General features: G+C 36.5%; 1 protein-coding gene across 3 annotated transcripts in view; it reads left to right on the top strand.

Annotated features, from left to right (window-relative positions):
- Positions 1-15,004, top strand: part of NOL4 (nucleolar protein 4) — a 190,430-nt gene that overhangs the window by 144,022 nt on the left and 31,404 nt on the right. For all 3 annotated transcript variants that reach the window (XM_064706061.1, XM_064706060.1, XM_064706062.1), the window contains one exon: positions 11,406-11,519. In XM_064706061.1, the coding sequence (XP_064562131.1) occupies positions 11,406-11,519 (114 nt within the window). The remainder of the gene's footprint in view (positions 1-11,405; positions 11,520-15,004) is intronic.

Here is a 15,004-nt window from a genome sequence, read left to right as displayed (position 1 = left end):
CAGTTTTAAGAACAAAATATCAAGCTTATTTGTAGGGTAAGACCACTATTTGATAACATCAAAAGCAAAGACAGAAACTAAATTTTTGTGTGTGTTTTGGATTCAAATCAACGGCATGGTTTTATTATTTGAAACATTGGGATAACACCATTTCTGAACAATGGAAGCTCAGATGAAGAAAGGTAGAATATAGGACATCTGTACAGCCAGAAGTGCCAAAGATTGACTGGTGGTGTACATGGCAGATTGTTTAGCCCTAACAAAAAAAACCAAACCAAAACAAAAAAGGACAGATAGAAAATAAATATTTCCTACAATATACTAAGTAGTATTAAATTGCATCTACTCACTGACAATAATTGACCAACATAAATTTCAGCTTTCATGAAGACAAATATTTTATTTAGCTTTACTTTCAATTGAAAATACGTACAAAATTAGCCAGTTCTAGCAAGTCTCCTCTCTGTTCCAATTTATGGCCTTATTACCATCATTTTTCATGCTGATGAGCAGTTATGTAAACTGGCTCATTTTTTTGTAATCTGAAAGATTTGTGCAACTGTTTTGCAATATGAAGAAGGGGCTGCAGTCTAATCCATGAGACCTGGGTTGGATTGACTTCAGTGCACATTTGCAGATGTTACTTTTATATGAACAAAGGTTGCAGGATCAAATTTTTCCTGGAAGGGGAAAAGGAGCAGAGATTATTGGGAATATGATCCTGATAGGCAATCTTTGTAGCTCAGAAAGATTTCCTGGTTTTATAATAACAGTTTATGATGGGCTTTATGTCCTTTAAAACAAACAAATCACTCTCTAAAACATTGACTTTTTGCCCATGAATGGAAGTGACAAGGCAATGGAACACATGCCAAAGACTGCAGCCCTCTTGGGCCTGAAGGGATATTTGTCCTCTGTCCCTGTTTGCAGGTAGGAATACAAGCCAAAGACTGTCCAAAGTCTCTGGAAGAGCTCCCATCAGCTTCCTAAGAGAATAAGCAGCATTTTATGTGTATGTCTTGAATAATTCTGAAATTTAGTGTGTTTCCCTTTGAATTTTTAAATTATTTTTTGGTTTCTAAGTTACTGTATCATCATCTCTTGATTACAGGCATTTTTAAAAATGCTACCATGGACAGAGGCATTTGACTACTTGATGGTTTTAAACATCCTTACTATCTTGGTAATGGAGAAGAATAATTTTTTCTGGATAATAACATTAGTTCAAAACAATCATGAAGGGACACAATGGTGTTTTGAATAAGGGGCTACCCTCAAATACAGCAAACCAGAATAATGATCTGCTCAGCAGCTGTACCAGTACCATTGTTATATGAAATAGGGTGTCAGATAATAACCTCCACAGGAGATGTCTTTTGCTATACACATGTTAAATACAAGTTTTTTATTTTGTTCAGGTTCAAAAATGCTACATTTTGACCATCTAGTTGCATGAGAAAAAGAGAATATTCTCTTTTATGGCATATGACAGTTCAGACTGGGTGTGGAACCTTGCAATTATCTACAGCGTCATACTGGAAAGTGAAGAGAAAATGTAAACACTGTGTTAAATTAGTGTAAAACTGCATGAAAAAGATGAAAAAGCAAGCCTGGAGCCTGATTCTGTCAGTTATTTGCTGCCTGTAATCCCAATGACAGTTCTTGCTGCATAACAGGCCAGTTCTAGCTTTGAGGCAATAAAAAAGGCTCAGTCTCATGAGTGTTCATATTGTTAATTAACATGATTCTTAGTATTATTATGTTTAAGAGATTACTTGTAGTTATTCTGCTTCTCTTTGTGACAGATAGCTGTCTGTGGACTCTCAGGCAGCTTGCATAGCTTCTTGTTACAAATACGCCTTTGAGAAGCTCCCTTTCTGCACTGGAAAAGCTCTGCCCATTTGACTGTGCAGATGTAGCTGTGCAGTTTTCATTCTGACACAAGTTCATACCTCAATAAGGCACTCAGTTTTTCTCGTGAATCGTAAGATTTTTTTCTCCTCCCGCCGTCTCTTGCTAATGGACTCTTGAGAATGTTCTCTTACTGAATTCCACAATCTTGCTCAGAAGCTTTCCTTGGGAGGGAAGTCTATCAAATACCAAAATCACTGGCTTTTGGATGGGATTTCTAGGTTGTGCTTCTGCCTGCATTGTGCTGTATTGCTTTGAGAACTTAAAAGTTTTTTATATTCTTAAAGGAATTCTTTCTTTTTCTCTTCATTAGCCCAAAAACAAAAGAAAGAAATTACTTCCTCAGTTTCAAGGACTGATATCAACGAGAATTCCTGTATATATGTTAGGTGTTTTGTGACCTCTGTAGGGTATGCAGGAGAAAATTTCTCCCTGCAATATTAAGATGGCCTGTTTCACTGTTTTTCAAATCCTTTGTTTAGACTTGTCCCAGCCTCTGTGAAAAAGATTTGCCAATTAAAAAGGGTTAGTAGACAGATGCTGGAGATATGTGCTGTGCATTTATTTAGATATAGTCCAGAAAAACTTTAGATACTAGAAATAATCAAATGAGGTTCAATTGTCTTAATAGTTATATTTTCTTACTATTCTTTGCTTCTTCCAGTCTTCACAATCTCCTATAATCAATCTCACTGCATTCAATTTGAAAGTGTGTCTTACAGTATCTTTTTCACAGATATGCTATTTTTTCTGCGAGCATCCCAATGCAAGAACAAGATTTTATCATTCACTAAGAGATCCTTCCTTTATTTTTAAGAAAAAGGAAACCCTCCTTCTAAATACTACTGTAATAGAAAACAATAGTACCAAAGAGCAAAGTGTTTTGTGTTGGAGAGAAAAGGCTAGTCATAAATGCGTTTCATTGTCCAAAGACAAGTTTCGATGTGTGGGAGAGGAGTCACACTGTACCCAAAGACAGTTCCTGATCCAGGCCCCAGTGTTGCTCATCCCAGCTCCTTCTGTCCTATTGCCAGCCTCAAGAACAAATAATTGTGCTCTGTATCTTTCACTGCTGCTGTCACTTTGTTGTGCCAGTTGGCTGAGGGAGGTGTTTTAACAATTTGCAACTTTGCTCATGTTAATCAAGGTGTTTTGAATGTGTCTAGTGGCTTGTCATATGTCCGTACTGAGACTGAGCAACTTTGGTGGCAACTGGTTTCCAGAAAGGGTATGTTTTCCAAAAGCTGCCTCATTAAAGTTACTTGGGTTAGGTGTCTAGGTTCTGCTTTTTAGTTTTAGAAAGAGGAATCTTTCAATGATTATTGAATTTAGTGCTGAAAAGTCCAGCTGCTCTTGCAGGGGTTTTCAGTCCTCCAAGCTTTTATATCTGGAAAGGTCATAAGTATTTTCAGGAAAATGAGGATCTGTGGATTCAGGGATGCATGTCTAATTGATTAACAAGCTGGGAAACATTAAGAAAATTATCACAATAACAGTTACATGAAGTTAAAAATACTAATAGAGTTGTTGCTTTGTATTATACGCAAACACTGTCATTTGGGCACTTCCCTTTCTAAGCATCTCTCCCTTTTTTGGTAGTGGCTAACTTATTTAAGTCTGATGGGCAACTTGATTGAAATAGGCCAAAGCTACTCTCTCATAAAATTTGACTTTTACCATTAAATCTAATATAGTCTTGAAAAAATATTCTAGGATCAGTTTTTCTAAGGCTCATAGATATGCTGTTCTTTTTTTTCACCACAGAACAGTTAAATGAATACTTCTGTGATTTTTAAGAACTTCCTACTAAATCTTCCCCAGATAACTTTTGCTTTTTAATGACTTTTCAAAGTATAGGCAATTTTGGAAAAGTGTGGAGTTGAAGATGTAACACTTTTCCCCTTAGTCTTGCATAATGTGAAGAAGTTAGCTCAAAAAAGGATGGTATTTGGAAAAATAGGATTAAAACTAAAAGTGAAAAATACCTACTAACCTGATAGGACTTAGTCTTCTACATCCTGTGAAAGAGGAAAATATAGGAACCAAATTTTGACATTTATTTCAATTTTTTGTTGAATTTAGCATAAAAGTAATCCCCTCTGAAATAGCAGTAAGCTCTGATGTAGAACAAAATCAAATTTTTATTGAAAAACAAAGAATAGGTTAAAAGAATGTTTAATCTGTTTACCTGTAAGCTTGAAATCAGAAAAAAAAAAGTAAATATTTTAGTGGGTTTTGATACTATGATTCTGACTTAGATTGAGAGCTCTTGGTGCAGTGTTACTTGGTTAACTGGCCTGTGCCAATGGTTGAAGGATAGGAAGCCAACTCAGTGTATTATTTTAGGGGAAACAGTAAATAATGTTAAATCATACTCAGTTTTTCTAATTCCTCTGAAGTTTTGCTAGTAAAGTGCAATCAGTGTTCAATACAATCCTCACCTGACTCTGAAGGAGTTTGGTCAGCAGGATGATTCCTGGAGTTCTCTGTCACTCTGAAATACCAGAACAATCTTAGATAGCGATAATAGTGCCTAGGTTTGTTAGAGAAATTAGGTGACTTTGGCTCCCTCAGCAGTCAGTGAAACACTTAGATGAACCAGTCTGGAAAGGTTCATCCCCAGATCTCTCATAAGTCAACAATTAAACAAAAAAAGAAGCCTGGATGACTACTTTTGACAAAATACTTCTGTTTTATGTAAATAAAGTCAGATGAATATTCTTACTGTTGTTCACTTAAGTAGTTTAAAATTTCCACTAGCCCTGCTGAAATTGCTCAAATAAGCAGAGCCAGACTTGGTCCCATATGTGGGCATAGCAGCAGCAACAGCAGCATGGTGGTTGATTGGAAAGAGTCATTTGCTAAACTTTTAGACAGAAATATGGATTTGTTAAGATATACTTGGATTTATTTAGGTGTCATCATAATCAAGGTGCAATGTTTCAATTCAATGTATTTCAAAGCTGAAAATGTTAAAAAGTGATTTGAACATCACTAGATGTTTCAAAAAGCCTCTTCCGCCATTTAAGAAAATATTTCTAGCTATTTCATTGAGTCTTCTAACAACAGGGTATTTATCACAAGACCATGAGACTGAGCAAAATATATCAAATCCAACTGAAATGTAGGGCTAGAGGCATTGAAATGCCAGTCCAGTTGTTCATATTCCACTATTCTGTACTAACAAATCATAGAATTACAAAATGGTTTCGGTTGGAAGTGACTTTACAATTCATCTAGCTCCAACCCCACTTCCATGGGCAGGGACACTTTTCTTTCACTAGAGGAGGTTGCTCAAAGCCCCACCCAACCTGACCTTGAACACTTCCAGGAATGGAGCATCCACAGCTTTTTTAGGCAACCCAATCCAGTGCCTCACCCTCCTCACAGCAAGGAATTTCTTCCCAATATCTAATCTAAATCTACCCTCTTCCAGTTTGTGACCACTATAAAAGTTCATCTAACATGGTGCAGTGCTGTACTTCATTCAGTCTTTAAATTCAAAAATACAAATACTCTTTAAAAGGGTTTCTGAGTCCTTTGCTATTCTGCTGTGCACGACAGTTCTGTTATACATTTCAATGCATTGTTCTGATTGAACACGCTTATTTGAAGATCATGTCTTCCCTGTCTTGTAATCTATTTTGCATGTTTTCTATGAAAAAGTGCTATTTAGATAATGCACACCGTTACAAATATGTTGAGCATTTTAGGACACGGTGTTAGATCTTAATAATTTATTATGAAAGAATTGTGGCATATTTGTAGTATTTTATTTTGGGAATGAATTGGTCTTGCAATACCTGAGGAGAAAGCTGACATGCAGGAGAGCACTAGGGAGTATCTAATTTTTGGGAGCCCAATATGCAAAGAAGTGCCTGGTGGTACCTTTGGAAAAATGTAGTTATTGTCAGTGAGGTATTTTAGGCATTCATCTTCAATTTTGGATGCCAAGTCACTTTGAAAAATTTTAAACCATTTTTTTCCCCAAGTTTGAGTAATAGTTAAAATACTCCGTTGTTCTCACATTTATATTAATCTCCCAAAAGTAGCAAACAATAGGAGTCGGGGAAATGGCCTCAACTTGTGCCGGGGCAGATTTAGATTGGCTATTAGGAAAAATTCCTTCATTTGAAGGTGAAGCATTGGAATAGACTGTCCAGAGAAATGGTGGAGTTGCTGTCCCTGGAGGTGTTTAAAAGAAATATGGACACAGCACTTGGGGGAAATTGGGAGTGTTGTTTTAATGGTTGGACTCAATGATCTTACAGGTCTTTTCCAACCTAAATGATTCTGTGGCTCTATGATTTATATTAGAAGTAATATTATTATATTTTGTCTGTGAAGAAAATGAAGTAGCTTGCATGTTTATGTGCTTCCAACTGTGTTATACTGAAAGATGTAATTTTCAGTGTTAATTGGCCTAAACTAGAAGGTAGTATTTATGCACACATCAGCTTATGGTGTCTGGCATTTCATCAGGGGTACATGTGTGCCCATTATCTGACTAAACATAGCTGTGTTTTTTCAGAACTGAGCCAGACCAATGTAAAGTGTGAAAGTATGTAGACCAAAATATGTATGACAGCTTTGGCTTTTATTTATACTGGATCTCAAAAACATGCCAAGGTAGTAATTTTGAGGACAATGGATCTCTAACCACGGGGGGACAGCATGCAGAGTAAATTGCAAAATTCTTTTTAGTGACTATACTGCTCCTAGTGGTTTAGACTGAAATACAATCAGTTATGTAGTATATCATTAATTAGTAAATTTATGCCAAAAATTGACATAAGAAATTAAAACATAGAAGTTTTTTAGATTCTGTGCAGAAATACAAGAATTATGTGACTATGGAAGAAAAAAAATTTGGTGTTTCACATGAAGATACTGCAATAGTACCTCACTTTGAATAGCAGACTTCATGATGCTCCATACAGTTGTTATATGAAAATGCAGATTTTACAGCATATTGAACATGCTAGTCTCTCCTTTATTAAAAAGTCAGAGATTATACCAAGAGAGCTAATTTCTAGATGAACTAGGCCAAGGATTTCAGATTTCAACTACTAAAATTCAGCAACCTTGCAGGACTACTCTGTAACTCCAGAAAGGCTTGTTGTAAGATGCTTTGATTGTTGATACCCAGATCTAAGGAGCATCAAAGTCATGAAAGGGTCTTCATTAGGTTTAACATACTTTAAGGCAAAACAGCACTTATTAGACTAGAAAGAAGTATTGACTTATCCGATTGTCCATTAGGCAGTTTTCAAAAGGATATCTGTCAATTATTTATAAACTCTTCAGAAAGAGAAAAATGGATGAGTGGATAAAAAGTTCAAACCAATTTGGACAAAATTTTATTTCCCACAAATGCATACAAAAGTGTATATCCAATAAGGTGGTTAAGTGTGCATGTTGCTTTGTTGTCATTGTCATCTACAGGCTCTGTGGTGGTCTCAAAATAGTTTCAAATATGGGAGGATTGGAGATGATTGGTCATTTCCCATGAGTTACTGAAGGAATTCCAACCACTTCCTAAATGTCAGTCACTTCAGAAATTGTAATAAACAAAGGCATCCATGTGCACATGCAATCTAGCAGGTTTTCCTTACATAGTTTATCAGAATGCTCTTCACCTGCATTGTGTTAGAGGCTGGATGTAAGCTGTGTGTCAGCTGAGGAGATGTAAAAACCAAAACCGGATGTGTGTTCAAAATGTGACTCCTGCTTCGGGCAGTCACGAGCAGTATCATGCTTCCAAGTAAATACAAAGCAATTCTGTATACTGCTTTTGTGTGATGGACATACAGTCTTCTCAGAAGGTCTGTATTACACTGTTCACCAGATTCCTTTGAAGTTTTATTCATCTCTTCACCTGAGAGTTATATTAAAATTTTCACGTCTTTTCTATCTGTCCTTGGTTCAAAATGTCAAAAATGTTATCCTGCCTTGAGATTTGCTACTTCTGGTAGATTAATTTACAGGGTTTCTTCTTTTCTTTTGTTTTACACATGGGTAGTTCCAGAATAGTTATTTTCTGCTTTACATCACTGTGAAGTGAGAGAAATACCAGACTGGAGCTGTGAAGGGTGTGCCTCAGACAACACCAAGCACATTCCAAACCAGCTAAATCTGGTTGGGAATTTTTTGGTAATGCCTTTTATTTTCCCCTTTAAGAAATGTTTGTCAAGAGTTTTCTATTTTGACATAAAATTAAATCTGGTTTTCTGCTAGTTCAGTTGGCAGGTTGTGGATCCAGGGATTGTGGGGGCAGTCTGGGAGCCCTTGGAAAAAGTTCTCCTTGGCTCCCACATTTCCTGCTGTAGTTCCAAACTTGTAGGAACCAGCACTCAGCTCTCAGCTCTGCAGAGGGTAGCTTGGGAACCTGCAAAATGTCCTTTTGGCTGAGATCTGCAGGCTTCCTTCTGCAAAATTGAATGATATCACTTTTGCCATGTTTTCCAAGGCCTTTGAATCTCACCCTCAGCTTGGGAATTGAGAGATGCTCAGAACCCAACAGGGATGTTTGAGCTTCTTAGAGAATTGGTTTTACAGCTGTAGTTATGAGAGAGATCATGAATAATCAGAAGTAGAGAGGAAAAGGAAGCTGAGTTAAGCCAGAAAGGGTCTTCTGAGCTTAGAAGATGGAGATATTAATTCAGTTTATTTAAAACCAATTTTTTGAAGTGGTTATTTCAAAGTAATTTTTCCTCTCAGGCGAGGCTTTTAAAAATTGATCTTTCTGAGACTTTACAGATACAAAATTTTGCAAAGCAGAAAAATCTCCTTTTTAACAGCTCTGCTCCTGGTGACAGAGGACTGTGTTCATCTTCTCATTCAGTGCCACACTAAAGCTCTCTTGATGGAGCCTGAACCCTGAGCAGATGATTTTTCTCCTGTGCTTTGTTACAGTATTTTAATCCCCAGGTGCTTGGGCCATGCATTCATCACATTTTCCTAAGGTTCACTCTGGGTAGTTCTTGACATGAACATATCAACAGCCAGCTGCAGTGATGATTGAGAGAAATTATGGGTTAACACATGTTTTGAGAGGAAGATACTCCAGTACCCAGAGATTTCCTCTTTTTTGCAGGTGCTAACTAGAGTTCAATATTTCAATAGTGAGCACATGACCACTACACTCCTTTTCAAAGATAACTGCTTGATTTTGATAATAATAATTTATTTTTTGTTTTATAAAACACTTCAATAAACTTATTCTCTCCCTTAAAATAAATAAACTGGGAGAACTGGTGTTCAATTTACTTTTTGGTCAGAACATTAGGTTTTCTGGCTCACATATCACCTTCTAAAAATCCACTGATGTGTAGGTATAGTTACAGCTTTAGCTGAAGACCTGAGCTGGAGGAATTAACCAGGTGTTCGTTCACAATTTTTCAAGAATATCATTATATGAACATCCCTGTTACAGGACCACAGTGAGACTTCCATGCAGCCAACAGAGTCAGGGCACTTTGAACATATGTAAACCACTGGTAGGTACAGTGGTTCTTGGCCATCAAATACAGAGAGGGATCTAGTGGGATGGGTAACAAATTCAGAGTAACATCACCATTCCAGGCAGGCAGTTTATTAAATATAATGTTTTTTCAGTGAAACCCTTCTGCAAAGACTTATTTTGTTCTCTGGAGCTCTGAGTAGGGTGTGTGCCTGTACTGCATGTCATGTTAACCTCTGTCATCACACTGGGGCTTACATCAGTGTCCCTCATCTCTCGGATTGAATTATTTTCAAACTGGAAAGAAGTTCAGTACTTTGTTCTGTCAAATCAATCAAAGTGTAATTTATTGCAGTATTGCAGCCTCTGGCTGCCTTTCTTGCAGTGCTGCTTTGCTGATGCCAGAGAGCTTGTTCTCATGTAAGTGGGGATAAATAAGCCTATTGCACTAGTGAGGAAGACCCATAAATCCCTGCCTATTTCTGAAAGCTAGTTCATCTTCCAGTCCCAGACAGACTGTGGTCACATTCTTTAGAGAGACTAGAGTGTCACATTTAAAATTGGCATTCTGCAGAGCATATCCAAAGTCAATAAATGGACTTCAATTTTTAAAGGTAACAATCTAATACTGATAATGACTGGATCCTCCGTTTCTGGAATGTTATGAAAACCATAAAATCATTTGAGCCTATACAATTAACCTGTTTTAAGGTTGTTGTCTAGGAAGTGAATGGGAATAACTTCAAAATTTTCTTCCGAAATTAATTGACGTTTCATATCAGGTTCATATCCATGTTTTTGGTAGTAAGAAAGTAAAACTCTTCAAAAACCAAACCAAACCAAATCAAACAAAAAGAACACCAAAAACTAAAAACCACCAACCAACCAAAAAAAACCAACAAGCAAAAAACCACACCCAAACCCCCTCACACATGGCCATAGCCTCTGTAGGTAAAAATTTACATGGTAAATGTAAATTTGATTTCAATAAAGCTTTGAACATTTGTGGAAGTTCAGAACTGGGCTCAGTAAATTGCAGCCTCTGTAATGGGCTTATATGTGCATCAGTATCTCTGCTGTTATCTCCACTTTGTTTATTTCTGGTAATTCTGATTTGTCTTTGTATATTAATGAAGAAGATTATTATGACAATCATCTTTCAGGAAGATTGTTCTGTATGTAATCAGGGAAAAAAAGCTGTGTAAATATCCTTCCTAATGAAATGGTAGGCAAGATCATACTGGAGTTCATAATCAACAATGATGCTAAAAAGATTCAATCATTCCCTTTTTTGGGGGGGATTCACTGCACCTTTAACCTTAAATGTGTAAATGCTATGAAATTAGTAATGACAGGTTTTGAATCAGAAAAATGAACTGTATCTAGTTGAACAACAAAATATCTGGAGTGTTGGAAGGCTGGCATTATCCAAAGAAAAACAGATTTTTTTTTTAAGTCGTTTTAATCACATCAGTCATGTTGCAGCAAGGAATGCAAATATTCATATACTACAGATTGAGGCTGCTCTGAAATGTTCTGACAATCTGTTAGGTTTTGAGTGATGTTTCAACCCTATCACTTGGGTTTTTTTGTTTTGTTTGGTTTTGTTTTTTGGGTTTTTCTTCTTTTTTTTTATGACTATAAAAAAACACTACTCATCTCTGTCACATGCTGCACAGGATAAAAAGCCTTTCAGTTTTCTTAACAAGAATCAGACGGCCAGGGTGCTGCTGGAACGCAGAGAATATGCCACTGTCTGTTCAAAGTACAGCTTAATGAGCCAGACTAAACACAGTGGACAATAGAGCTGTGGGGGGAAAGGGCTTCTCGTGGATCTGTGGATCAGCTGCAGCTTTAACATCTAACTAGTTTCATTTTTCATCTTTGCAAGTTCCATTTCCCTGTTTTGTTGGTATAAACTGCATTTCAATGAGCGGACTTTCCTGCCTAGGTGATGGTACGGTGTGCTTTGAACAAGGATGTCGTGGATTTCGCTGGGAATAATTCCTGTGTTTCTTTTTCTCTTCCATAGTCTCGACCTATTCCCTCACACCTTACTTCAGCAGTTGCAGAGAGTATCCTGGCTTCCGCCTGTGAGAGTGAAAGCAGAAATGCTGCAAAAAGGATGCGCTTGGATAGACAGCAGGTACTGTGCTCTTTGGGGGTCTGCCACATCCATATTTATCAGTGCACTGGACTCATTTACATAGGGTGCCATGCAGAAGGGTGGTGCAGTGCCTTGTATGCTTCTTGCTGGCGAGATTAATTAAAATACAAAAGCTGTAGTTTTTTTTAAATGAATACACAAGCATGTCTTTGTCTATATTTACATAAGCCGTGTCAGAGTGTCTAATACATTTGTAATGTCCAGCTGGATAAAGCTATATATTTACTTTTTGATGGCTGTAGATTTTCAGAGCATAATGTGTAATGCCTGTACTAGAATTAAAAAGAACTGAACATAGAGTGGATATAATGTACATAAATAATAGAAATGGTGCATGTGTCCATGAATCAGTGTATTTATTTGTGCACATATTCTCTTTGAAAAAGTGTACGCATTTTAAATAGAAGGTGAAATATTATTATTGACTGAAAATAGCTATTTGCCTGAAACAGAGAAGTTGCAATGCTGTATAACAAAATGCTGTCAATTAACTTATTAGTGAGTTTTTAAAGCTCTTTTTTTTTTCTTTTGTGTGTGTGATTACTCACTTTTTGTTGTGCATGTTACAATTTTATTTCCTTTAATTTTCTGGAAATTGCATGTTTTCTTTCAGATTTTAAAAATTTAACTGGTAGTTCATTCCAGGCTTTGATTATTTCCTCACTCCACAGATACAGTGAATGTCTAACATTCATATTACAATGACTATTATGCTTTATTTCTCTTTGTGATTGTAACAAAGTAAAAATCTTAGTGATATCTCATGTGTTCCAAAATGTGCTTCTGTCATATCTGATGAATTTTTATTTTGTGGAATAGAACATTTTTTAAAAGAACATTTTCCTTTTATGCATAGTCCATTGAGTTCTTTCAGGTCATGCCCTAACTGTATAAAAGATTACTACTGCTGTAGTTATAAAATGGGTAGTTTAGGATCTGAGAGTGTATGTTGTTATTTCTTTTTGCTGTGATATTTTTTGCTAGTATTTTCATTATTGTGCTACATTTGCCTTAAGATTTACAAATCACATGAGATGTCAAAGCACTGTAATACTAAATATAATTTAGTTTAGAAGCAGTGCTCATTCATATTGTGCAAGTTTTATATTGTCTTATTTTCTCTCTGATTTTTCAGTAATAATAAAAAGCTACAAAGTCAATGTGATCTTAGCCCAAGGGGAACTAGAAATGACTTGCACAAACATCAGTTACTTTCATTGCACAAAACTAGTGGCTCAATCCCTTGGTCCAGCCAGGGTGAGGCAGAGTTTAAGTGATTTGAGTGAGAATCCCATAATGCTCCTCAGGGAGCCAGAGACCTGTTGAAACAAAAATCAATATTTAAATGGTAGTCAGAACTAAAAAACCCATATTAATAGGATTTTTTTTTCTTTTATTTGTAGTACTATCACGCAAGGACTTGATAACCTCTTTGGGGGGAGAGGCATATCTTTACTTTTCATTACAGAATTAAAAATCTGTAGTCAGAATATCTCCCAACTGATTGCCTTAATTGCAACGGTGACGTTAAAGCAGCAAAGCTGCCTATGAACAATGGGTGTTGGGTTTTGCTTCCTTCAGCTCTTCCCCCTTTTTGCCAGTGAGTTCTGGGAACACAGTGGAATTGCAAATAGCACCAGCCATTTGATTCAGCAAGTAGTAAATTATCTGAGCTGGTGTAACTTTGGTGCTTGCAAAACTACTTGTGAATTCAGGGCAGAGATGCTGAGTAGATATACTGAACATGCTGGAAAAAAATATAGCAGTGTGTGTTAGGTAGCTTCATAAAATTTAGTAAGAAATTTAACATTCAGGGTGGAATAGATAAGTCATTAGAGAAGGAGAAAAGCTTGGGTTTAGCCCCAGTTCCATTGAAATGAAATTATTTATTCTGAGGATGGGAAATTAATGAAGTAGACTGAGAGCACAGCATTCCAGAGTTTTTCTGAGTGTGGTATTTAATGGACAATAGTGTGCTTAGTTCATCTGCTGAGATGAGAACTGGGTCTGTATCCTCATATGCAGAGAATGTGACTAATAGGTAAAAGGATTCTATTTTGCTTATTCTTCTTAAGTTACTATTAAATTTCCTTCACTTTTCTTACATATATCTAAAATGTTATATTTTCATTCGATTTTTTTCTTAAACAGAAAGATTGGAAAAGTTCAGTTCATCATGTTGTTTTGTTATTCTATAGCTCTTTAAAAAAAAAAGTGCGCCTTGTTTTCAGACAGGCTTTGAGGATGCCAGTGAAAACTTGGGAGGGAGAAAGGGGAAATAAGATAAATAAGATTTTGATGATGAAAATTAACACTTCATAAATTATATAAAGAGATTTTAAAATTGAAAATAAGCATTAGACAGTCCTGGAAAGTAGATTGTCAAGAGGATCTGGCAAGGGCACTCATTCAGCACTTCCCCTCAGAGCTGATAGAAGCATCGCATCAAGACTACTTTATTCTTGCATACAGTACAGTGAAATTCTGCCTTTTGTGTTCCAGACAGGTGATCTGCCTCAAAATGAGATGTGGCACTCAGTGCCATGGTCTAATTGATGTGGTAATGTTCCTGTGACAGGTTGGACTCGATGATATCAGTGGGCTCTTCCAATAGAGCCTACAGGGCTCTGTAATTCTGTAATTTGTATCCCTTCCACCACCTTTTTCAGAATACTGCCCATAAATCATGAATTAATTAAGAACATCATGAGTGTTATGCCCATTCCTGAAGCTAAGGTAAAACCTTGCAGCCTCCTGAACTTCTTTTCTTATCTTGTTTATTCCCTTTCCTTTTCTTCTCCAATTTTCCTTCTCTCCCTGACACAACACAGGCCTTGAGGAGGAAGTTCTGAGTATCTTGCATGTATGTCCCTTATGGAAGTCCATTTGTTAAAAATGACATGAATTTCCAAATTAAATGAGTTTGTTGCCTACAGTGTTAATTTTAGCCGTGATTTGATGAAAAACCATCTCAATTATTGCTCAGCAGAAGTAAGCAGCTTAAAAGTCAAAATTAGGGACGTTTTAAGACCTCAGTTTTTTATAACAGATAGTGTAGGCCATGCTCATGAGTGTTTTCTGTTTCTTTCACAAGTATTAAATGTTAATGACTGGCTTTATATACCTACAGTCCCATGCCCCCATTTGTTTTCTCTTCAGAAGAAACCTCTCCTTGTGTGTATATGTCTCTACAGACAAAAATACTTCATCTTATGGATTACTTTCCAGAAGTATTTCTAATAGCTGCAGTGATCTGGGGACAGTGTTAAGAGTGATAAAGATAAGTCTGAATAAGGAAGAAACCTTCTTCAACCTGTGTCTTAAGTTTCACCTATATGATCTTTGCATTTCCTAACTCAAGGCTGAAGATTTCTGCCAGAAAAAATCCAATCTTAAATATAAGTTAATGAAATCTAGTTTCACTGGCATCACTGACTTATTTTCAACATTGCTTGTTTTTCATT

The sequence above is a fragment of the Zonotrichia leucophrys genome, chromosome 2 (genome assembly GCF_028769735.1).
Source record: "Zonotrichia leucophrys gambelii isolate GWCS_2022_RI chromosome 2, RI_Zleu_2.0, whole genome shotgun sequence".
NCBI lineage: Eukaryota > Metazoa > Chordata > Aves > Passeriformes > Passerellidae > Zonotrichia > Zonotrichia leucophrys.
The sequence above is the reverse complement of the archived record's forward strand: the minus strand, read 5'-3'. Positions and strand labels throughout refer to the sequence as shown.